Here is a 25,184-nt window from a genome sequence, read left to right as displayed (position 1 = left end):
CACTGAACCACACTAGCCAGGGCTGTACTTAATGGTTTGATGGCATTACTTATTTGCTACTGTTTTTCTTTTAATTTGGTAAAAGGGGAGAGTTGTTGACAGCCAAGAAAACACCCCGTGCAACAAGAATGTGGTCTATAGTTCTCACGGAGAGGCGGGGTGTTTCTCAAGGAACTTGGCCTTTTTCCCATGCCTCCCTCTCTTGCGTAGGTCAGGGAGTGAGCCGTCTCCTTGGCTTGTCTCCTATTACACAGAATTAGGAGGTGTTTCTGTTTTGTTTGCATTTCTTTTTAATGTGAGCTCTCTATTCTCATCACCCATAATGCTATTAGTCCTGGCTACATAGACTGGTGTGAACTACTGGGTCCACTCTCTTAAGAAGGTCAGGCAGTTAATCCCAAAAGAAGCCAAGTGGTCAATCACGAAGATATTGCTACTCTCTGGGGGGAAACTGAGACTCCTGGTGCACATGTGAAACCACTCCGGTGGGGCTACTAGCTGCATAATTTCCTACGTGACTGTGTTTAAAGGGTATTGAGCAAAAAGACATTTCTGGAAAAAATAGAAGGGCTCTGAACCACGCCTTTGTAATTGGAGGTGAAAAGCAGGATTCTGCTGGGAGATGGGGGGGTAACCACGGAAAACACTCTTAGTGCGAGTGTTAATAAGAGCTAGAAAGTTAGGCTGCAACTGCCGATTAGTCTGGACCGAGGGAAAGAACCTCAGCATTTGGGTAAAAGCCACTCAATTGCATTGACAGAGGAGGTGCTAACAGCTAAGATTTGGATAAGAAGTAGAAGCAAGGTGAAATTAGGAAGAGAAGCACTTTTCGGGGATAGCTCAGTAAAGAAGGGCTCGAGAGGCCTTGACCCAGGAGGCTAGACGGGGGCGTAGAAGGCCAGGGGGTGTATTTAACACGCGGGGTGCTGCACTTATCAGAGGTAGAAAGCCTCCTAAGATTCTTCAGCCCAGGTACTTGGGGATGCTAAATGGTTAGGAAGCAAGAGAAATACAATTATTATTTTTGAAGATGATACGTGTGTCTATATAGAAAACGCAAAAGAATCTACAGAGAATTGGAATATCAGTGTTCCCATAGGACATGAGACCCACGCCTTCCTCTGCCATTGGGCCCGTGTCATCTTTGACTCCTAGCCCAGGCCCAGAATGTGGAGCCCCAAGCCCCTGGAGAACCGAGTCGGAGCCAACCTGACCATTTTTGACTCTTAACCTAGAGAGGGATCTTTTCCCTGGTTTTAGTCCGACTTTTGTCTAGGTAACAAAGCCCGTTATCATCATTATTTTATTATTAATTGATTTTAGAGGAGGGAAGTGGGGAGAGAGAGGGAAAGAGAGAGAAACATTGGCTTTCTCCACTCGGTTACACTTTCCTTGGTTGATGCTGTGTGTGCCCTGACTCAGCATCAAACCCGCAACCTTGGCAGGTTGGGATGACGCTCTAACCCACTGAGTGACCGGCCAGGGCCCAGGCTTTTTATTTTTTCAACGCATGTGTAGATCCTGTTTTGTTTATCAGAAGCTGACCGCGATTCTTTCTTTTCCTTTATGCATTCCTTCCACAGATTTTAATCCTCTCTGAGGCAAAGAATGGGTCTGGATAAATAAAAGATGGTTATGTATTTTTAACAATTGCAAAAAAGAAAACAACCGTGGTCTTTGACAGTACTATCCCATTACATTAATTATCCTGAGTGGATGAAAATATGGATAAAGTAGATTTTAGAAAATCAGCATATTGTGAAGTCTTAAGTGTGACTTTCAGGACACACAAAAGCTAGAACCAGGCAAAAATAAAAAGATGGGAGCAGAGTGTTTCTGAAGAGGAGAGGTGGCGGGGGCCTGGGCGGCTGTATGTAGGGAACACAGCACCTGTGTGGTTTGGTGGGCGTGACCGAAGACGAGGCTGGTGGCATAGGCGGGGCCTCCAGGAAAGCTTGCATGGCTCCTTAAAGGGACGGCTTTTTCCTGTGGGTGACCACAGACAACAATGGCTCTGAGGTTGGGTCTTAGGGTTGGATCAGTTGAGCAAATGCAGGGTCCAGATTATATAAGCACCCCCCTATTGGGGACCTGGCCCGCAACCAAGGCATGTGCCCTGATTGGGAATCAAACTGGTGACTCTTTGTTTTGCAGCCCATGCTCAATCCACTGAGCTATGCAAGCCAGGCCTGATACTTCATTTTAAAAACCAGTCATTTAGGGTAATAGCTACTCTTTTTTGAACGGAGAGTGATAAAAATGCCTTCCAAAGATCTAGAATACTTGTATAAAGAATCCTTTTTCATTGACTTCACAAGGCTTTCATTCAGCTATCACACAGAGAGAAAAATAATCAAAGATTATCGAATCAGCACTCAGGCTTTCTTACAAAATAGAAAAATATTGATCGAAATATAAAAGTAGCTCAGTGCCGTTGAAACATATGCAACTACCTCTGAATGTTGAAAATAGATTTTATGGCTTTATCACGCAATTAATGTGCACACTGAAGAAAAACGTGGATGGAATTCCTGTCTATTCATTTAATTCCATTTTCTTGAAGCCAAATCTGTGTTCCCCTGTCACTCCATACTTTTTATTTTACACCTTTTATATGCATCATTGGAATCCCCTGATCTGGAAATGTTAGCTTTCTGGAATGTAACTCAGAACCTGGGAGTGAACAGTTCTGCTACGGTGGCCTGAGTTGTCTAAAATTCCAAACTGAGGATCCTGTGTGTTTATCTTGGGGAGCATCTCGGAACCCACTCAGTCTTACTTCAGAAACCGTGGGGGGCGGGATTCAGCCCAACAAGTGAGGAGTGTGGAGAAAAAGATGCTGGAGACAGTCAGCAAGAAGACAGCCACAGCTTTTGAGTGGGGAGTGAGAAGTGTTCTGCGAGACACGAACATGACATTTTTTTCTCACCCTGTGGCCATTTGAGTGGGAATGAAAGGCTCTGTCCGCCTTAGTGACCGCACAGGGCAGCCCATGTAGTCACACCATTTGTCAGAATTACATCTACTTCTGACCTGTCAGTAAAAGAAGGGATCGACTGAATTCATTCTGCTTTCCAAATCACAGAAGTGTACATGCTAGAGACAGATGTCTTTCCAAGTAGCTTAAATTGATGACAAGTCCTGGAAATTGACATAAGAGGAGTAGTTCTTTGCAGATACTTAAGAAATGAGGTATGGCCGTAGGATGATGTAGAGAAATGGGTAGTGTCATCAGAATAGGTGGTGGGCGGAGCAACTCAAACAATTCCCAGCCGCACCCCCGATGGCTCGTGTGGGTTGCAGCGGAGCAGTACGGAATGCGGGCGCAATTGCCCATCTGTTAAAGTGGAGGGGCTGCAGCCAGCTGGGTTGGGGGGTCGCTGGCAATGACAGGTGGGCAGAGCTGGGGGCCCAACAGAAATGTGGTAGGATAATGATTTTTTGTGTGTGTATCCTGGTCATTTTCCACTTACCTACTGGCCCACTTTGTAAGGTTGTGAAAAGATCCTGATGGACTTGCTGTCTGCCCACCAGAGGCTTGTTTTGAAAGACAAGAGACATCGAATAAGAAAAAGACATCGAATACAATGGGCACAGGGAGTGAAAAAGCAGTTTGGAGAGAACATAGGAAATAATGCCAGTAAGCACATGAAAAGATGCTCAGTGTCACTAGTATTCAGGGAAACATTAAAATCAGATTTTTCCTTTGTCCAGGATATTGACAAAAATGAAAAGGATAGATAATATCCCATGTTGGCAAGGAGGTGGGGGGACAGGACTTTCTTCATTGTTGATGGTAAAGTTTTCAGACCATTTCTGGAGGACAATTTGCAATGTCTGTCAAAACTGAATGTGCTCACGTCCTTTGACTCTGCCATGATAGGTTTGCAGTCTGTTTTACAGAACTTTATACAGCTAAACCAATGCTTCTGAAACATCCTAGTAAACAAAGGTGTAGTTTACTAGGATGTTTCAGAAGCATTGGTTTAGAAGTATTTAGGTAATGGCAAAAAAAAGCGAAATCAACCCATGTTTTTCACTAGTATGGGAGTCGTTAAATTATATATCTCCCCACAGTGGAATCTTATACAGCCATGAAAAAGAATGAGGTGGGGTTAGATGTGCCGGCTGATATGGCAAGATTTCCAGGACTAAAGTGGAAACAAAAATGGTTGTAGAACAGTTCCTTTTGTTTGCGATTTATGAACAAATAAAAATAAAACCATTTGAGTGTATACGTACTAAATGCCTAAGAACAGGTTGTGGGGGGTACCCACCAAGCTGTTAACTGTGCCGGTGAAGGACAGCAGGACTGGAAATGGCACCACAGTATAGTTGGACTTGAAGTTTTCATGCTAAATATTATGGAACATCCCTTCCCCAGAATGCCAAGTGGCTGACCTAGTTAGGATAAACAAGTATTTTCAAGAAAATTCCAATAGCTGAATTATAAAAAATGATAATAATAAACAAAAACAAAATAAATGAAAAAAAAAGTATTAAACATTCGTTACTTTAAATATAACAAATTTATTTGAATTCTTCCTTTTTGCATAGAAAATCAGAATTTTCCACATAGACTCATTTCCTTTAATGAGGGCAGAGAAGCATCTGGCAAGGCTAAAAATAAAAATAGGAAATTTGAAAATGTCAGGAAGTCATCGCTGATCTGCTGAGTACGGGAATCCCCGTGATTACCAGAGGTTTGAGAATGGAGGGCGATGGACCGATTGTCTTTGAAAAGCTCTGCCAGGGTCACTTGCTTGGCTGTACTATACCTCTTCCTTCCCCATTTTTCATGACCTTCCCATCCGCAGCACATGACCTTTGTCCCTTACGATATTAAATGGCCTGTGCCAGAATGTCCTGGGCCCGTCAGTTGTAATTCAGCTTCCCCTGCATGAACCAGAGCATGGTGACATCCCTTGGTCTTTGTCCCCTGTGGCCGTCACCGCCATAGGGAGCCCCGCACAGTAGCCACTGTGTCTGTCAGGCCGGTGGGGTTTGTGCACTGTGTCCAAGTTGACTTGTACAATAAATGTTTTGTAAGGACGGAGGGAAGGTTGTGAGTATCAGGAAGGTGTTGACATCTGCTGAGTCCAGTGATTTGACCCTTTTTTCTCACGGCACAGAAACCGATCACTAAAATTCTGCAGCGTACCAAAAAGTCTATTTTTTGCAGATCTGGCAAAGATAGGTATAATTTTGATTTATTCACACCGGATGACTTTTTTTTTATTGTTGTTCCAAGTACAGTTTTCTGCCTTTCCCCCCACCACACCCCAACACCACCCCAGCCCTCCCTGCCTCCCTCCCCTGTTTCCACGCCCCCCCCTTGTTATTGTCCATGTGTCCTTGTTATTGTCCATGTGTCCTTTATAATTATTCCTGGAAACCTTCACCTTTTCCCACATCATCCCCTCCCTTCTCCCCTCTGGTCACTGTCAGTCTGTTCTCAGTTTCACGGATGGCTCTTTGCTCGTTCTTGTGCCACATTGGTTGAAAATCGCTGGCTTAGTCAATGCTCATCATTTCATGATGTGTAAATGATCTTATAAACTATGTACTTTCTTTTATACCGATCCTTAACTTTTTTTCTTTTCTTTTTTTTTTTAAGATTTTATTTATCTTTAGAGGGGAAGGGAAGGAGAGAAGGAGAGAAACATCAGTGTATGGTTGCCTTTCGTGCATCCCTTGCTGAAAACTGGCCTGCAGGGAACCGGCCTGCAACCCATGCATGTGCCCTGACTGGGAATCGAACCGTGATTGTCTGGTTCGCAGGCCCACACTCAATCCACTAAGCTACACCAGCCAGGTGATTCTTAACCTTTTTTCTTATTATTTCTAGGAAATTACTTTATGAGAGATGCCATCTGTGCCCATAGGAGTTGCCATCAGGATTCCAGAAACACCGTGATGTTTGCCGCCCGGGTGCTGGTCGGAGATCCCATCGAAGGGAATCGGGGCTACACGAGCTCCTCTTCACGGTGGGACAGCTGTGTGGATTCAAAGTTGAACCCGTCCATCTTTGTCATCTTTCAGAAAGATCAGATTTACCCGGAATACGTGATTGAATATACCGAAGCAGATAAAGATAAAACCTGCGTGATTAGTTAGAAATGACGAAGACACCGTCTTAAAGGATGCCAAAACCATTCCGTTCACTTACAGAAGCAGATGGCCACAGAAAAATAGTGAAACTTTTTTTTCACATTTCCTCGCTTCGTTATCAAATGCCTTGGATCGGTGGTCCCCAAACTTTGCTGCACCTTTTAAATCACCTGGAAACTTAAAAAACCCCCAAGGTCCAGAATGCACCCCATTCCAACTAAATGTTTCAGTGGGTGACAGGCAGCGGTATGGGGTCACAGAAGTTGGGACCTGCTTGCCTTCAAGGTGACCGGGGAAGACTGAGTTCTGCAACTTTTGTGACTGAAGCAACCTCTCTCTCCTAGCCACACTTACAGTTTACTGGATGGCCTGGTTTTGTTTGGGTTAAATTAAAAACGAATTCATTTGGGAACTTTGAGAGAAATCTAAAAATGCCTGTTGAAATAAGGACGTAACACAGTGATTCCATCCGTGAATGGAAGATTGAAAAGTTGGGACAGAGAATGCTTAGGAACGTGTGGGTGGGAGTAAAGGTAATTTAAATGCCATTACAGACACAGCCACAGTGCTGTGTACATTTGTAGCAAAACTGATCTGAGGCATACATTTCGTTATCTCTACGTTTAGTTAGGGGGCTCCATTCAGCTCGACTCTGGAATTCAATGAAGAGTTGCCAAGTGTGGCTCAGAGAGAAGCGCCAACTCGAACTGATGGCCCATGTGGGGTCTTGATATACTTATAGCCAAGCAGACATTTATATTCTAACCAGTATGATTACAAGCCAGGCTTCTTTCAGGTCAGCTTTCATGAAGTGTGTGTCTTTTCGGAGTACTGGGTTGTAGTAACCAGAGTCACACAGTCATGACTGATAAACCCGAGTGCCCCTGTAGTCATGGCGGGTGGGGCTCTCCTGGGAATTGGGAGCAGGGCCCTCCTGTGGAAAGCTGGGCCCCCTAAGGAGGCGAGATTTGTTCCTGATGAGCGCAGAACCGGAACAAAGAGAACAGTTGCTCCAAGGGGCCTCGTCCCTGCAAGGGGCTGCTTTTCCTAAGTGGACCGTATTGTCCGGAAGTATAGCGCAGTCAGTTTTCAGGTCGGCTGTGGTGTGCGCACCAAGATCCTTACTATGAATCAGGTTTTTCCTTTCCATTTTCCTTTTCAAACATTCCACCCCTGTGTCCAAAATGGCCTGTTTTAGTTCCTTCCAGCAGACATGTTACAAAAATTAATGAGCATTCTAGATTTTATGTTAGTACAAAGCATGCCACAAACTCCTTGGCTTAAAGGGCTGTACCAGTGACAAATCTATGGAGATTTTTTAGTGTAGGGTTATTTTCTGGGAGGCTTGCCACAAGTAGTTACTCTCAGTCACTTTTTTTTTTATGGTAGCTTCTGTTTTGGTTTTCATTTCCTGATCTTGACCCTCATGTTGCAGAGATGCAGTCTATCCAACTGTATCTGACCGCACACTGCACATCTCTAGTGGGATATTTCACAGGCATCTCTAAGTCAGCATGTCCAAAACAGAATTCCCGTTCTGCCCCCCTCAAATGAATCTGTTCCTCTCTGTATTCTGTAAGTCAGTCCGTAGTATCACCATCCACACCTCTGCTCAAGCAGAAATCTATCCGGCAGTCATCCGACCCCTCCCTCTGCCTTCCCCAAGGCTCCTAAGCTGTTCCCAACTTATTTTCCTTTCCCTCTTAAATATCTCTTTGCCCCCTTCTAAGTTTTTTACTTAGCCAGAGTGGCCATATTTAAAAAAATGTTTTACTTAATAATCTTTCAAAACACAAATCTGATCATGCCTTTAGGGTGAAGTTCCAAATCATTATCATGGCCCCACGTGATTGCTCCCCCACCCCCATCATTTATCTTCTCGCACACAAGCTTCGCGAGCTTCCCATCAGGCCTTTGCTACCCTTTCCACACAGCTCAGTGGTTCTCAGCTAGTGCTCCTTTTTTTCTTTTATGATAAATACTTTGTAACATCCACTTCATCCTCAAAACGCAATTCAGTAGTAACACACTCTGCCTACACACAATTTTAGAAACAAGTTTAAAATGAAGTAATATGAACATAAAAGGGAAATAAAAAGTATACAACTCGGGCACGACTTGACCAGAAGACCTAATTAAGTAGTCAGATGTTTACATCTACTTACAACGAAAAATTGGAACTCAAAAGAAGGTAGGAGATCAGAAGCTGATTTGTACAAAGAAGTAAGTGGGAAACTACAATAGCAGGTAGACAAGTGGACCTTAGAATAGAAAGCAGTGATACAATAACTTATTTGCTTATGGTAATACGTATTTCTATAAGAACACCTTCATTGAAAGAAAGCTACTATGCAAGACAATCTACAGGTTGTCGAACTGGAGAAAACGAGGACATATATTTCTTGCAGACGTGCCGTAGGTGATACACGAATGTCTATGGAGACATTCAGAATCCGTATAGGGTGTAGAAGAATTCCTTACCGTGAGGAAGTGTCCAGTGTATTGCAAACTGTTCAGCATACTTGGTCCTCACGTACTAAGTGGCAGTAAAGCCCTTCCTGCCCCCAGCGGGGGTGACAGCCACACACCCTATCAGATCTAGTCACCTTTTTTCACAGCATTTTTTAATATCCCTTTCGCTGTCCTGAGATGATTCATAGATAACGCAGTCTATTTACACACACGCATTTCTTTAAAAATCAACTGGTTGCCTAACTCTTAGAAGAGAGAAACAGGAGGAAAGCAGTCTGTGATAACAAGTAAACTGAATTTCAAGTGGAAATGCTCAGGCATGACTATGCTATGCAACATCATGAAGTAGGTTATTTATTTCTACTTGGAGTGAATAGGGTTGGACTTCAGAGTCAATCAGAGGCTACCTCCTGTACAGAAGTGTAGGCCAATGAAACATGTATATAGGTGACGCTAGAATGAAGACCAGTAATGGGGTTAAGTCGTAACAGACCATACACCTTATCTGGAAGGGCAGGGAAGGGAAAGAGCGAAATTACCTTCCTTTAAACAATGATAATAGGACAAGACAAATTACAGGTTGTCTAAGAGGAGAACATTGTATTCTCTCGGGCAAGCTGTAGGTCCTCCATATGTGTCCAGCAGGACATTAGAAAGTCGTATAGGTACAGAACAATTCTTCGTTGTGTGGGGTTAGCCCATACACTGCAAGGCGTCTGCTATCCCTGGCTGCATCCGCTGAGCGGCAGTAACAGTCCCCAGTTGTTAGGACACCAGCATCCCATCAATTTTCCAAACTGTCACTGCTGAGAACCACTTAGTTCATTTCCAGCATCTTCAGCTCGTTTACCTCCATCAGGAGTCCTATAGCTGAAATCGGATGTTTGCCTCTCAAATGCCCAGTTTTTAAAATACGGTGTGCCTTGCCTTGTTCGTTTTTAGCATCTCTCTGCCTGGAAGCTGTCTGCTTTAGAATGTAAGCTCCTCGAGGGCCGAGTCAAGCCGTCTCGTTCACTGTGCCATACCTCATAACGGGCTGAGCGCTTCATATGCTGATAACATTAATTTTGTTGAATAAAGTAAGCTCCAACAATTTACATTTCAGTAGTGGCGTTGCATTTCTTGTTCCTCAAGCTCATTTTGAGACTGATTTAAAAAGTACATATTAATTTTGCTCTGCTGCCTTTCTTTGCTTGATTTCTAGGTATCTCCGAAACACCATCAGCTACAGACACCAATTTATTCACTGAGGGGTAGAGGCTGTCTTTTTCCCCTTCCAGCTTTATTGTCCCAGGACTCACTGACCACAGCACCGCCAGGGAAAGGCAGGGTGTGGTGGTGGAGAAGCCCCCAAGCCGACTGGCACATCTTTTGTGTGGGGGCTTAGAGTCGGAAGAGGCTGCTCTGAGACACCTTTCTCGTAGTCAGGGGTGGGGCCGGGCTGAGGCAGGAAAGGTAAACATGTAAATGATCATCAGAATTGTCCAAATAGTCACTCCTTTAAAAGCCCTTCTCCTTGTTTAATCTTGGAATGGGTGGAGAGAGAGGGGCAAAATCCCTATGCGGCAGGTAGCTTTGATTAAAGCGAAGGCAAAATCGCCACTTGCACCTCAGTGCAAGTAAAATAATGGATAGTCAACAGGCTGCTGCCAGAGCGCCCGCATTCAGAGACACGAAAATGCCATCAAATCAAGCAGGAGCAGACTCGTGCGTCTTCCAATTAGTTATTTGTCCTGTTTTGTTTGTTTACTTTGTCATAGCAGGTGCTCAAGTGTCCAGACATGTTTAACGTTGCTATTCCCCAAGGTTTATCCTCTCTTCTCAGCTTTTCACTCTTCATTTTCGCTGAGGGATCTTAACAACTCCCACAGCATGCATTTATTTTTATTTTTTATAATTTTTAAAAAAGATTTTATTTATTTATCTTTAGAGGGGAAGGGAAGAAGGAGAGAGGGAGAGAAATATCAATGCATGGTTGCCTCTCGTGTGTCCCCTGCTGGGAACTGGCCTGCAGCCCAGGCATGTGCCCTGACTGGGGATTGAACCTCGATCCTCTGGTTCGCAGGCCCACATTCAATCCACTGAGCCATACCAGCCAGGGCTCACAGTGTGCATTTAAAAAACTTACCGTAATTGGTGAATTTTTGTGTAGCACCTTTAGTATTGAAGATGGAAGAAGATGCACAACATTTTCAGTGTATTATCTTTATTCTTTCAAGAAAGGTAAAAACGCAACCGAAACGCAAAAGAAAGATTTGTGCAGTGCAGGATAGAAGGTGCTGTGACTGACTGAACGTGTCAAAAGTGGTTTGTGAAGTTTCTGGGTACTATTGACATTTTGGCCAAATGACTCTTTGCTGAGGGGCTGTGTTATGCATTTGAAGATGTTTAGGAGCACCCCTGGCCTCTACCCACTAGAAGCCAATAGTGGGAGATAGCTGGCACTCTCAAAATATCCAAATCAAGAAAGTTACTGGTGAAAATGAAAAATGTGCCTTTCATTTTTACAGAAAAATGTAATGAGTTTTTGGTCAACCCAATACAACTCACTGCCTGCCAAGCATCTCATTTTGAATTGTCCATTGCAATCCCTACACAATAAAAACTAAGATTATAACCCCCCGAATCCTGTTTTCTCCTGTTATTCTTTGTCTTGTCTTGCTTTCCTAGAAATACATTCTCACTCCTGCCAGGGATCTTTCTAAAACACCTACCTACCCTACAGTATGGCCAGGCACTGATTTAAATTTAGGGATACAACAGTGAACAAGACCAATGAGATTCCTGCTTTCACGCACTTGAACTCCAGAAATACATAAATAAACAAGGAGAAAAGTTATCAGTGGTAAGTTCTACATGGAGACTGGGGAGCTACTTCTGCTTGGGAGGCCAGAAAAGGCCTTGCTGAAGAGAACACTTGAACTTCTAAGCTCAGAGCTGAATGGCCAACAGGAGATCTCTAGATCACGGGAAAAGTGTTCTAGGCAGGGGATCAAAGTGTTCAGTCACTTTGCAGCTGAAATTCCTCAAGTGGCTTCCCAAGCCTCAGTATTTAAGTCCAGACTTCTTAGCACGGCAGGGAAGGTTTCTTGGCGTCTGGCCAGTTACCTTCCTCTAGACATTACAGGACATGAACTCACTGGGTCCTCAGAACACCAACTAGGCTGGTGGCATTCCTGGGTTATGTCTCATTCATCTTTGAACTAGGTCACTGCATCAGCTCCATAAATGTTCAGTAAATGAGCAGGGTGTGGGGCCAGAAGGATAGCTGCTTAATCAATGTTCAGGTCTAGACCTGTGCTGTCCACAGAAATAGCAAGTGAGCCACATAGGTTATTAATGAGATACTTTGCATTTTCTTCATTCTAAATCTTCCCATTCCAGTGCATGCATGTCACATAGCACATCTCACTTGAGACTGGTCACATTTCAAGTGCTCAGCAGCCACGTGTGGGGCTGGCTAGTGTCTGCCTCCTCTGAGAGCTTTCTCACTAATTACCTGAGGCCACTCTGCTCCTGCCACATGACTAAAAAAAAAAAAAAAAAAAAAATCAGAGATGTTCTAACTCAAGATCGCAGCGGGGGCAGAGTGAGACAGAACAGTCAGCTTGTTAGTAGCTGAAGACCAGCTCTGACACGAGACTGTTCACATTCCTGTGCATCTGTCGGAATTTAGATTAATTGCCAGGTGGCAGTCGGATTATCCCAGAGACAGCAACCAGGCGCCATCCAACCCTAGGAGCCTTGGCTTTGTTGCATTTGCACATGAACTTGCCAATCTGCTGCCCACAACGAATCCACGGGAGTGGATTCTTCCTCCTTCCTTTTCTTCTTTCTTAATTTTATTATTATTATTATTTTATAAAAGTTCAGTCTTAAACGTACAACAGGCTCCAGAACAATACTCCCTTCTAGCTATAGGTGGCAGGAATGTTAGGACAGGGACCCAGATGCTAAAACAGGGATGGAATTCAGGGCCAACACTGTCCCAGGCACCAGGAGCAGCTTACTTTTTGCCAGATTTCTTACATCTACCTGTGGCCGGGGGGCCGTGCCCACCCCAGACCTGCGACTTTAGCTCCTCGAGTTGCTTCCCTTTTTGCTTCTGCTTGAAAGCCTTATCTCGTCCATCTCCTTGGCCTGCTTCTTGCGCTGTTTCAGGGGCTTCTCTCGCCACCTTCCCTAGCGGACTTGGCCTGGTGCCTGCGGGCCCCTTCCCCAGGACCTGACACTTCGTTCTCGCAATCAGACTTGCTGCACCTTCTCCCATCCCAGAGTCCGTGGCTGCTGTAAATCCTTTCAGACCCGTTCACCGCGCCCTCCCACACACACCAACCCCCCAACCCACTTGCTCTATAAAAATGCTTGCAAAACTCCAGGACAATGGACATGCTGCCGTTCTTAACATGCTTCTGGTGGTTTGGACTCGATGCCCCAAGACTGGTCTTACTTTTTTGTTACCATGGGCCTCACAAACCCTTTCTTTTACAGACTTCAGCCGAGATAGTTAAAATTCTTTGTCTAAGTCACACCACCTATGTCATCTTTGCATTCCTTACCAGTGTCTCTTATTCTCTCATTCGTTGCGTGTTATGACCCCCCCCCCCCCCCCACCACACACACACACAAGTCCCTCACACACGGATTCACCTTGACCAGCGCCTGGCACAGAGCGGGCACTCAGTAACTACTGTCCCTGCCTGGTCCGCGTCCAGGGGGCCCCAATGGGCTCACGGCCGCCCCTCCCCCCCGCCCCCCACTCCCCGCCCTTCCCCAGACTGTCTCGGGATCTTGGTTTGGAATCCCGGACGTGACTGGGAGGAGTCTGCCCGCCTTGGATTTCTTGCTGGGCCGCGCAGGGAGCCGCGCCGAGAGCATGGCGGAGCCCACCCTCTGCTCCTTCCTCACCAAGGTGCTGTGCGCCAACGGCGGCCGCATGTTCCTGCAGGACCTGCGCGCCCACGTGGAGCTCTCGGAGGCCAGGCTCCGGGACGTGCTGCGCCAGGCGGGCCCCGACCGCTTCCTGCTGCAGGAGGTGGAGGTGAAGGACGGCCCCTGGGACGCAGAGGCCGAAGTGGCGGCCGGCGCCGTAGTCGGCGCGGTTGGCCGCCCCATGGCCTGCAGGGTGGTGGCGGTGTCCTCGGCGCGCCTGTGCGCCCGCTACCAGCGCGGCGAGTGCCAGGGCTGCGACCAGCTGCATTTCTGCCGCCGTCACATGCTGGGCAAGTGCCCGAATCGCGACTGTTGGTGAGGCGCACGGGGAGGGGCGGGGTGGGGACCTGGCGGCCTCGGGACTCGGGCGGGGTCACGATCCCCGTGCGCAGGCCGCTGGAAGTGGGGCACCAACGAGTTGAAAAAGGGGGTGGCGTGCCCCAGGGCCGCCGATCTCCTCGGAAAGGGCGGAAGGGAAGTCTCCGGAAGGGGCCCTGCGGGGTCCTCCGGGGGAGGCCCGCCCTGCGCTCCCAGCTCCGGGGCGGAATGAGGAGGGAGGCCAGCTCAACTTGAATTTTTTAGACATCCCTGCCCGCGGCCCCTGCACAACACGGCTGGGAAAAACCAGGGCTGGGGCTTGGAGTTCGTTCACTGCAGTGGCCTTTTGCAGGGTGTTTGTGGACCCCATCAGCTCCTTGGGACCTTTTATGCAGAGGTTGCTTCTTCTCACGTAAACACAAAGTTGTTTTTCATTTTTTATTTTAACGGTTGTTCAAGTACAGTTTTCTGCCTTTTTCTCCCATCCCAGCCCACTCCCTAAACACAAACTTTTACAGAAGCCAGTCTGAGCTCTCTAGGTTTAGAAAGACCGATCTAGTCTGACCCTCGGGAACTGGAGGGGGTGGATGATTTGGGAGAGGTCGTCTGGAGCTGCCTTGGTTTACTCGAGTTCCCCAAAGCAGGGGTGGGCGGCTGTTTGGGGTGGAGAAGGCAAGTGCAGTCATCTATAAAACAGGTGGGCACTCTCTGTCAAGGCTAGTGACTGGCGCGGGGTGGGGGTGGGGGGCAGGGGCTTAGCTTTCAAGCATCCTCATTTAAATGAAACAAACAAAACCAAACCCAAAAGCCCCAGCCCTGCCAGTTGGTTGGAGCCTCAGTTGGCTGGAGCGTCATCCCGTAAAGCGAAAGGTCGCGGGTTCCATCTTGGTCAGGGCACATGCCTAGGTTGTGGGTTTGGTCCCCTGTTAGGGCGCCTATGAGAGGCAACCTGGGCCTCTGATCCAGCGCTTTGTGTTCTAGGTCCACCTGTACCCTTTCGCATGATATCCACACACCTGTCAACATCCAGGTCCTGAAAAACCACGGGCTTTTTGGCCTCAATGAAGCCCAGCTTCGGATTCTGCTTTTACAGAATGACCCCAGCCTTTTACCAGAGGTGAGTCACCATAGAGTCAACCTCACTGGGTCTGCGGGTGGGGGGGCAGGGAAGAAGTCCGGGGAGAGCCTGACAAACCTGAGGTGTATGGGGTGGGATGGGGTTACGGTATGGGCTGACCTTTCTGGAGTCTCTGTGGTTTTACTGGACTTCAATACATAGGGAATGATGGATTCCTGTGGTATAGACAAAACAATAATGGCTACTTTTTTTTTTTTCAGTGTATGCTAAACACAAAGCGGTTTATATGCTTTGGATCATTAATAACCTGGCCCCATTTTACAGGTGTGGAAACTGAGTTTCACCTAGATCCTATAACTTATCTAAGGTCACACAGTAAATGGCAGATTTGAATTTAGGTCTGTCTGGGAAGCCTGTGCTTTGAGAATGGCCTGTTTATACTTTTGCCTTTTTTTTTTAATGGAGGCACGTGTCTTTTCCTGTTAATTGATAAGATGTCTTTAATGATAAAAAAACTACTTTCTGGTCATATTTGTTGTATTTCCCACCATTTACTTATTTGGGGGCCTTAGATATCAATTTTAATTGCTTTCAGACAATATTATTTCATTTCAAATGCTTAAAAAGTACCCACCATCACTGTTATAATGGCAAAACTAGTATATTTGTGTTTGTTTAGCTAGACACGAATAATTTAAAAAAATAGCCCTGGCCAGTGTGGCTGTCTTGGTTGGAGCATTGTCCCCTTACCTAAGGGTTGCGTGTTCAATCCCTGGTCCGGGTGTGTATGGGAGGCAACCAACTGATGCTTCTCTCTCCCTTCCTCTCTGTTTAAGGAACAATGAAAAAGTGTCCTTAGGTGGGGTTAAAAAAATAAATAAATAAAAATAAAATAGTTGGAATCCCAAAGGAAAATTTTACAAGAGACTACTAATTCAAGGTTGAGTTTTCTAAACATCAGTGTTTTTTTCCCTCTCCCTTTCTCTCTGCCTCTCTTTAAAAATCAATAAACATATCCCCTAGTGAGGATTTTAAAAAAGTTGGTCTCACCTTGAGTGAAGGTAGCCAGCTTTTAAGACCTGCGCAGAATTTCCTCATTGGTTACAGGTGGGCAGGTCAGCTGAGTGCCAGAGTCAGAGATAGGCAGCTGAGTGTTAGCACAGCTGGGGGAGACACGGTAACCCCACCCTTCCGCCTTTTGCCCCGTGATGTTAACAGCCATTGGCTTAAGAAGCCACAGTGAAAAGCATTGTTTTCACTGTTGCCTCATTTCTGTCCCAGGTCTGTCTGTGCTACAACAAAGGCGAAGCCCTGTACGGTTACTGCAACCTCAAGGACAAGTGCAACAAGTTTCACGTGTGCAAGTCCTTTGTCAGGGGAGAGTGCAAGCTGCAGAAGTGCAAACGGTCCCATCAGCTCATCCACGCAGCCTCCCTGAAGCTGCTGCAGGACCAAGGGCTGAATATCCCCAGTGTCGTTAATTTCCAGATCATCTCTATCTACAGGCACGAGAAGCTGCACAAGATACTCGAAAATAAAGGTGAGACTATCAGAGGTGGACAGAGCTCCATCCCTGATGTCGTTTTGACCTGAAAGCGCTTCATGGGTTAATAAGTGCCCTGTCCTAGGGGGAGCTTGAGATAGTCAGTGTTTATGAGACAGAACTGTGATGGTAACCAAGGAGGGAAGGGCTGCAGGTTATTTTCAGGGCTGCCAGCTAGTAACACCTGCTGAAGTGTTTGAACAGTGCAGCTCCTTGGGAAGTTGGGGGTCGGGAAGTAGGTAGACTAGTCTTAACCGCTTCACCAGGGAAAAAGAGGAGGGAGGTGGGGTAGTGACTGGAGAGATAAGAATGTTGTAGGACGCATTTCTTTATTAAATTGAGTTAAAGTTTCCTTTTTTTTTTAAGAGAGAGAAACATCAATGTGTGGCTGCCTCTCGAGCGCCCCCCACTGGGGACCTGGCCTGTAACCCAGGCATGTGCCCTGACTAGGAATTGAACCAGTGACCCTTTGGTTTGCAGGCCAGCGCTCAAGCTACTGAGCCACACCAGCCAGGGCTCAATTTTCTGTTTTTAATTGTAAGGAAATTTTAACCACATTACGGAAAAATTTGAATAATAGAGTAGAAATAAAAATTGTACATGGCTTCACTTACTCTAATGCACAGTAATTGTCACCATTTACTTGCAAGCCCTTCAATTTTGTTAACTGTACAAAGACTGGCTCAGTTGTGGTTAAAGTAGGTACTGGTGTAGCATCTTAAATTGTCACTTTATACAACATCATGACCATCTTCCATTTCTCTGCTCAGTCTGTCACTGTTTAGGTCTATGCAGTATGATCCTGTGTTCTTTCATTATAATGCATTCAGGTAACTTATTCTATTAGATTTGCCTGCAGCTGAAAATCAGTTTTACTGGGTGGTCAGCTCAGGAGAACTGTTGATGGGAAAACTGTATCATCAAAGCAGAGTCTCTAAGCTTCTACCATGGAGCTCTCTTATGTGGCAATGGCAGTGGTCGACTTCATGGGCAGGTGGCGTGAAGGTAGGAAGGGCTCTGTGTAGACCAGTCTTGGGGGCTATTGAGGGCACCCTGAATGGCGGCAGGGCCTTCTCCTCTGTATTAGGTATGGGGTCTGTCATGGTCTTCATCTGGTCTTGTTTCCTGGGTCCTTCCTACCATGAAATAGCTTCTCTCTGCTTACTCTGTGTGCGTGCGTATGTGTGTTTAACATATTTTAAATCTGAAGACCCAAACTCTCCAAATCCAGAGTTTTGTCTGAGATCTGATTCGCTGGGCTGATGTTCCCACCACACCATGAAACTTAGAAAGGATCAAAGGAGTGTCTTTCTTCTTTCTAGATAATTCAGCTGCTTCTGCTGAGCACGCACAGGGCCCTGAGAGACAAGGAGGACCCGTTGCCGCGGCTGCAGAAGCCCGTCCCCCAGTGTCTGTCCCTGCCCAGTCAGCCAAGAAGCCAGGTAAACCCTGAAGGACCTCAGTGAAGTTAGAAGAAGCTTCTCCGATGGGAAGGTCTGAAAACAGACCTTCTGTTGAACTTTGATTTGTAACTGTTCATTCACTGAATGGTCTCTTTAAAATACCTGCCTCACGGGGGTGTTGTGAAGCACATGGAAAAGGAGGCCTTGTCCGATTTGGAGGATAAGGTTGGGGATGCAGCCGGAGACGGAGCAGGCAAAGTGAGGGTAAATCCTGAGCACGGGTGGGACTAATGCAGGGCGAGCCCTGGACGTGGCAGCTTCTGCCCGCAGTTCCTGAGCGCTCTTCCTGGGCTGGCGGGAAGGTCCTGCGCATGCAGCTTCCTGCCGACCTGCTCGGTGTCCCAGCCACGTGTTTTCTGTGTGCCCATGTATGCAGTTTTGGAACGTCAAGTTCATGTCCTTTCTTTTCCACGGAATGTGCCGTAAGCGTCCTGCCGTATATGTTCATGTTTATCATGCACAATCATTTTTATGCACAGAAACACGAATATATCACAGTTTACTTGTTCTCCTTATTCTGGGATATTTTGATGCCAACAAATTTTGAATATAACTCTTAAAATCCACACAACATTGAATTTTTAGAGTTAGTCCTTTGCTTCGCTTATAGTTGCAAAATGAGAGTGCCTTTTGCATTTCTTTACATTGAGGTGCAGGTGAATATTTTTCTGCGGGTACTTTCTGTAGGTCTTTCTTTGGTGCATTTTGTACATGCCCTTTAACTACTGGGGCGTGTGACTACCTCCTCTGTGCTGCTGTGGGATGGCCTTCAATTAGGCGCCTTAATTTTTATAAAAGGATGGCAACCGTGTTGTGCTCATATTAACATCCATCTCTTGTGGCTGCACCCTCAGGCAGCACAGAGAGTATGTAACTTTTGGGTGCTGAGCACCAGTTTCTACCTCACTCTGTCTACTTGGTTTTTATTAAACTTTGACCAAAGCCCACTTGCTGTGCTTTGAAGGATGTGTAGTACATCCATTCCTCAAAATTGTATTCATTCTTCTATGGATCGGGGTGGACCATTGGAGACTTATATACCTCGCCCATTGCATGTTGACGTTCCCCTTCCTCCCCTCACTGTTCCCTCACCCAGATGTCTTCCTTGAGTGATGCTTAGATGTTTGCTTCTTTGCTTTTATCCCCTGACTGGGAATCAAACCAGCAACCTTTTGGTTCACAGGCTGGGACTCAGTCCACTGAGCCACACCAGCCAGCTTGGTTCTCATCAAAAGGTACCACAGGAAAGCAGCTTTATGAAATCCTCCCCCGAGTTTGCCGTACCAATATCCCAAATGTCAATGTGTACAGTGTTTTTAGAAATACCAAACTGTCCTGCAATAACATTTGAGAAAAAGGGGCAAGGTAGTGAGTTTTTTATACAGCTAAGTTTATTGAATTGAGAAAAAATGTTTGTCATACAGTTCTCTCTTTTGTGTTGGGGTAGGTGTCCAAAAAGCGTCCTTTGTGAAGGGAGGGATTGCTGTGTTCTCTCCTATTGGACAGTAAGAGTCACGTGACTTATGTTAATCTTTTCACTTTGGTTGTCAACGTCGATGTTTCTGAAAGCCCTGATGTCAGCATATCTCGTTTCTTCTTTCCTAGTTCTGATTTCTCCTGGTGCTATTTTTTTCTTAAAAATATTTTTGCATTTTATTATCCTCATTATCTACAATTTATCCTTTTCTTATACGTATTTTTGTTGTAAGCCATCTTCAATTCCTTAATGGAAACAAAATAGTATGTAAGTGCATATTCTTTGCATTAAGAGACTTGGTAGGCTTTTACGCTATTGTTTTTTAAATATATCTTATAATTATGCTTTTATATATGATGTTAGCGACCCTATGTAATCCTTGTTGCAATATTTTATCCAGTTCTATAATATTCCATTTTAATCTTAGTTCCTTGGTATTCATGTTGTCTTATTTTCATCTGAGGATCAGCTGTTAGAGAATTGTCATGTGAGACTTGGAGACAAGTTTCCTTCACCAATTCACTGGGGGCTTTGAGAGAAGGCCACACATCTCTGGCCTCCACGGATTCAGCATATTCTAAACTGAGTGATCACCTTTTCTCCAGACTTGTTCTTCTTTTTGTTTTCTATTTTGGAGTGTCAGCACCTAAGGACTTAAGCCAGAAACCTGCAAATGGTCCTGTACTTTCTTTCTCCTTGTTCCCAGTGTCGGGTTGGTTACATAGTGTTGGAGACTTTTCCCCTCAAAGAGCTCTCAAATTTTTATTCTTTGTCCGTTTTTTTTTTCCCGTTCCCTACAGACTGCCTTGTCTTAAACCCTCGTCACCTCTTACAGAACTCAGTGATTTTCAGGCCACGTCTTGGAAGTTTTTTGTGGGAGTTGCTAGGTGACTCCTCTTCAACGATGGTAGCCCCATTTTAATTTTAATTTAATCTTTTTATCTTCACCTGAGGACATGCTTATTGATTTTAGAGAGAGAAAAAAGGAGGGAGATAGAGAGGGAGAGAAACATCCATCAGCTGCCTCTTGTGCATGTCCCGACCAGGGACCAGACCCACAACCCAGGCATGTGCCGTAACCGGGAATCAAACCCGTGACCTTTTGGTTTCTGGGAAGATGCCTAACCAACTCACTAGGCAGGGTGCCTTTTTAATTTTTAATTAGTAGAGGATTTCACTGATTTCCTTACCACCCTTCTCCCCCTCTGTCTTCTCTTCTGCTCTCTGCTTGCTCTTTTGAAATTCAGACCCAATCATACCGCTTTTTCCTGCCATAAAGTTTATCAGTCCCTATCAGGAAGGGTTGGAGTTACACACTCCCATGGCCCCAGGGACCAGAAGGGTGCGTGACTGGAAGCGGTGAGCTGGATGTAAGAGGACTGGGGACATGCTGCGGCGAATCGTCCCGTCTGCAAGGGGCACCTGCCTCTCGTCTCCATGTGGGAATGTGGCCCGGTCTGTCATATTGTCCAAGTTGACAAAAGAAGCCAGAATCCAAATTTTTAGAAGAAATTTTCTGGTCTTAAATACCGAGTTTTTAAAATGTTGACCAATGTCGTGGGCACGGACCTGCTTGCAATCTTTTGGAACCTGCCCTTTGATCTTGCACTCTGAGTCCGTGAGCGATGCTCCCCTCGGGGCGCTCTCTCCCCCCACCTGCCCCCAAACCTGGTAAAATTAGATGCTTTAAAATGTCCAGTTCACCTCTCCCGACCCCAAGAGAGTTCTCAGATCCCCAGTGTAGCATTTACCTCCTTACATGGCAGTGCCTTCTGTTTTTATTCCTTAGCTTTGAGCAAAAACATTATTTATTCTTCTTGGTGATTCTAACACTTGATAGTTAGATATTTTTCAGCCTCATGATGAGTGAACTCTGCACTTGAATCCATCCAGTCATTGTCATATTGCTCTTCTGCATTATTTTTTTCCCACATATATATTTTTAATATTCAAAAAAACTTTTCCCCCGCAGAAAATGTATTGTATAAAGTAAACATTCTAATTGTCTAGGTCTAAAATGAACACTTGAAGAAAATATTTGTCTTTTAGTGAATTGCCTTTGTTCTAACAGTGTTTAGAAGACCTATTTTTTCTAAACTTATAGCTGCAAAAATATTCGTCTTTTCTTACATATCTCTATTTTGTGTTAAAATTGTGATAAGAAGATTTTTAAATTTCTTATTAAATATGAAGTTAGTTGGTTTTAAATGAATGTTATCTACTTAAAGGGAGTAACATCTATTGTTTGTTAGAAGCTTTTAGTAGAAATTGGTCTTTTGTTATCATTACGAGTTTTATCATTTAAATCACTCAATATGATTATATTAATAGTTTCCACTATATTAAAACATCCTTAAATTCTTGGTAAGCTCTACTTGATTATGGCTTTCTATTTTTTTAATGTATTTTCCCTCCAATTGGTTAATTTTAAGTGTATACATTTATACCTTTATAAATAAAATACATTTACATTTTCTATGTGTATATAGTAATTTCCTTTTGTTTGTATCATGATCTACTCAAAGTAAACTTTTTCCTGAGTGCTGTTTTGAGTTGTTGTCCACTGATATGTGATGCCATTATTTTTGTTTTTTTTTCCCAGTTTTATTGAGACATAGTTGCCATTATTGCTGTGGGAGTGTAAGGTGTGCGAGGCGATGTGATGCACGCACATGTGCAGAATGGTCACCACCGCAAGGTCGGTCGGCACACCAACCACCTCCCGCTCATCACTGTGTTAAAGTGATGCATTGCTGGATCTGTAAATCAGGCTCTCTAGTATCATTTTAGAATACTTTTCCAAAACATTTTTTTGGAAAATATAATGATATAGCATTGTAAAAATTTGGGGGAATACAGGAATGTATTAAGAAGTAAATAATAATTACCCATAATACTAGTGTGTAGAGGCGATCACTGTTAATACGTTAGGATATACTTTTTATACTTGTTATACTTTAGGATATACTTTTTATACTTGTTATACTTTAGGATATACTTTAGGATATCCTTTTTAGTCATTTTTTACATGCACATATTCTTTTTTTAAAAGATTGTATTTATTTTTAGAGAGAGGGGAAGGGCAAGAGAAAGAGAGGGAGAGAAATGTCAATGTGAGGTTGCCTCTCACGTGCCCCCTACTAGTGACCTGGCCTGCAACCGGGGCATGTGCCCTGACTGGGAATCGAACCTTGAACCTTGACCCTTTGGTTCGCAGGCTGGCACTCAATCCACTGAGCCACACCAGCCAGGGCTCATGCACATATTCTTAAATATTGAGGATATACCATGTATACAATTTCATATGCTGTTTTGGATAGGTAATATTTTTAAAGCATTTTCCTACATCATTGAAAGTATTCATAACTATATTTGATGGTTGAATTATATTTCCTCTGTGTCATTTATTTCATTACAGTCCTATTGGTAGGTATTTGTTTTTTACTGCATTTGGCACATAAATCTTTGCCTACATTTCTGATTATTAGAATAGATTTCTGGAAGCTTCTTTGGCCCCACTTTTCGGACCGGAGAACCTCGCTCAGGTACATGAACCTCAATAAAGCTCTATACTGCCTAAAAAAAAAAAAGATTTCTCAATGTGAATACTCTTCCAGAGATATTAATATTTAGAAACTTATTTTTGTTCTACTTTTTTCTGTATTTATTTTGTTTTATTTTTATATTGATTTTAGAGAGGAAGGTGGGAAGAGAGAGAGAGAGGGGGAAACACTGATTTGTTGTTCCACTTGTTTATGCATCATTGGTTGATTCTTGTATGTGCCCTGACTGGGGATCAAACCCATAATCTCGGTGCATTGGAATGACACTCTAACCACTGAACTATTCGGCCACGGCCTGAAATATTAATATTTTGATAATCAAAACGTACTTCAAAATTGTCTACCAGAGTGGCCGCACCACTCATACTCTCGGCCGCGTGGGGACTGCTTGTCTTCAACGGCGTGTGTTATAAGTACGTTCTTAGTACCTGTTGTTTGCTAAGGAGTTCTGGGCAGATATTTAGAAAGATACATTAGTACCAAGTGCTACTTAACTACACACTAAAGGCTGTGTTTTCACCGATTTATTATGCAAGAACATGATTATGTTACATGCAATTTCTGATGTTTTATCTATACTGAGGTTTCCTTTTTGCTTGACATTTACCTGTGTGTGTGTTTTTTTTAAAGATTTTATTTATTTATCCTTGGAGGGGAAGGGAAGGACAGAGGGAGAGAAACATCAATGTATAGTTGCCTTTCGTGCGTCCCCTGCTGGGAAGTGGCCTGCAGGGAACCGGCCTGCAACTCACGCGTGTGCCCTGACTGGGAATCGAACCGTGATCCTCTGGTTCGCAGGCCCGCACTCAATCCACTGAGCTACACCAGCCAGGGCTACCTGTGGTTTTTATTTGTTTTTGTGAACCGATCATGCATGTATCTTACAAGGGATAAAATTTTATTTCCACGGGCCCTCCGAGGTGCTCACTCTCAGATGTTTATGTCCCAGGTAAATTTTTGCTGTATTTGGAAAGTGAAACCGCCTCCCTCTGATACACACGGCAGGCTCTCCGCTCAGGGAAGGGTCTGCCTGCCAACCTGAGTGGGCTGTGTCCGCTCTCAAGTTCCGGAGGGGCTGCTCTGGCTGAGGAGCACCTGGAGAGGCCTCAGACAAAGCTTCCTTTGGCTCCTACTCCTCCCCAGCCTTATCCAGCCGCACCAGAAAGCATCCAGAAAGGCGGTCCAGAAAGCATTTTCCTTGTTTGGTCTCCTGCCTCCGTGTGTTCATGCTGCTCGCTCTTGTCTCGGGTGATGGGGCCCCTGACATCTGAATCTCACTTTCTGAAACCATGTCTAGTTTGGTTTCCCTTAGCCCCTGCATCTCTAGCCGTAAGCCCCTGTATCCACTTGAACCCCATTCCTCACACCTAGCCTGTCGGGTGAGATAGGAAGGGACTCTCCAAGTGGCCGCATTCCTGGGCTCCCCGTCACTCACCTCGCTGGCTGAGATAGTTCCTCAGGAGCACCAGGCGCAGAGACCAGAGACAGCTGGCTCCCTGGGCAAATTGCTCTGTGTTAGTTAGTTGTCCACGTGACGGAGCCTGGCACAGAGTCCCCCCCACACAGCCACCCTGGCGTTATACACCCACTGTCCTCTTTCTCCCTCCAGGACAGTCTGTAGAGAATCCAGTGAGTGCCCAGACCGCTCCCAGTCAAAGATGCAACCCTCGGGGCTCACACGCCACGTCAAGACACATGATCACGATGGGTTAGGTCGAGCTGCAGCAGCAAACGACCACCAAATCTCGTAACACAGTGACAAAGGTTTATTTTCCACTTGTGTTCCTCACGGTCAGGTTCAGTTCTGTTCCATGACCTTTTCACTTTGGGACCTAGTTTGACACAGTACACCCATCTGGCCCACAGCTGCTGTCCTGGCAAGAAGAAACCTCAACCTGGCTCTTAAAGGGTCTACTCTCATTGCTTTGGTCAAAGCAAGTCATGTGGGCACCCTGCGTGCAACATATAATCCTCCATGGAGGAGTTTGACAGGTCACATGGCCAAGCCTAATGTCAGTGAAAAAGGATGATAATATGCCCTGAAGAGGGAGCAGTGAATATTCTTAGCTAGAAGATAGTCACCCGCAGGATGCAGCTCAGACAGGGGGCCTTCCTTGGCTGCCGTGGAAGTTGGTGGGGGTGTGCAGTTCCCTTTAAGAGTGCTGTAGAATTCCTGATGTTGCCATACTTTTGCTGCTTCCACGGAGATGTGCTAAGCTGATAATGG

The 25,184-nt window shown here is 45.1% G+C and overlaps 2 protein-coding genes across 3 annotated transcripts in view; both read left to right on the top strand.

Annotated features, from left to right (window-relative positions):
* Nucleotides 1-9,680, top strand: part of ZC3HAV1 (zinc finger CCCH-type containing, antiviral 1) — a 60,125-nt gene extending 50,445 nt beyond the window's left edge. For both annotated transcript variants that reach the window (XM_037159267.2, XM_037159268.2), the window contains exon 13: nucleotides 5,849-9,680. In XM_037159267.2, coding sequence (XP_037015162.2) covers nucleotides 5,849-6,117 — 269 coding nt within the window. In that variant the 3' untranslated portion in view covers nucleotides 6,118-9,680. The remainder of the gene's footprint in view (nucleotides 1-5,848) is intronic.
* A 3,739-nt stretch (nucleotides 9,681-13,419) lies between these two features.
* ZC3HAV1L (zinc finger CCCH-type containing, antiviral 1 like) lies at nucleotides 13,420-21,549 on the top strand. Its single transcript, XM_037159270.2, has 4 exons — nucleotides 13,420-13,830; nucleotides 14,815-14,950; nucleotides 16,193-16,451; nucleotides 17,777-21,549. The coding sequence occupies exons 1-4, from the start codon at nucleotides 13,460-13,462 to the stop codon at nucleotides 17,905-17,907; spliced, it is 897 nt and encodes a 298-aa protein (XP_037015165.2). The 5' UTR covers nucleotides 13,420-13,459; the 3' UTR covers nucleotides 17,908-21,549.
* The last annotated feature ends 3,635 nt before the right edge of the window (nucleotides 21,550-25,184 follow it).

The sequence above is a fragment of the Artibeus jamaicensis genome, unplaced genomic scaffold (assembly GCF_021234435.1).
Source record: "Artibeus jamaicensis isolate MK-2021 breed Jamaican fruit bat unplaced genomic scaffold, CSHL_Jam_final scaffold_2172, whole genome shotgun sequence".
In the NCBI taxonomy this organism is placed as follows: Eukaryota; Metazoa; Chordata; class Mammalia; order Chiroptera; family Phyllostomidae; genus Artibeus; species Artibeus jamaicensis.
This window is presented reverse-complemented; position numbering and strand designations above follow the sequence as displayed.

Excerpts from the sequence above, each read along its gene's own strand:
- ZC3HAV1L (XM_037159270.2), top strand. The coding sequence starts at position 13,460 with ATGGCGGAGCCCACCCTCTGCTCCTTCCTCACCAAGGTGCTGTGCGCC. Across the intron at positions 13,831-14,814 it reads TGCCCGAATCGCGACTGTTG|GTCCACCTGTACCCTTTCGC; the intron begins GTGAGGCGCACG and ends TTTGTGTTCTAG. Across the intron at positions 16,452-17,776 it reads CAAGATACTCGAAAATAAAG|ATAATTCAGCTGCTTCTGCT; the intron begins GTGAGACTATCA and ends TCTTCTTTCTAG.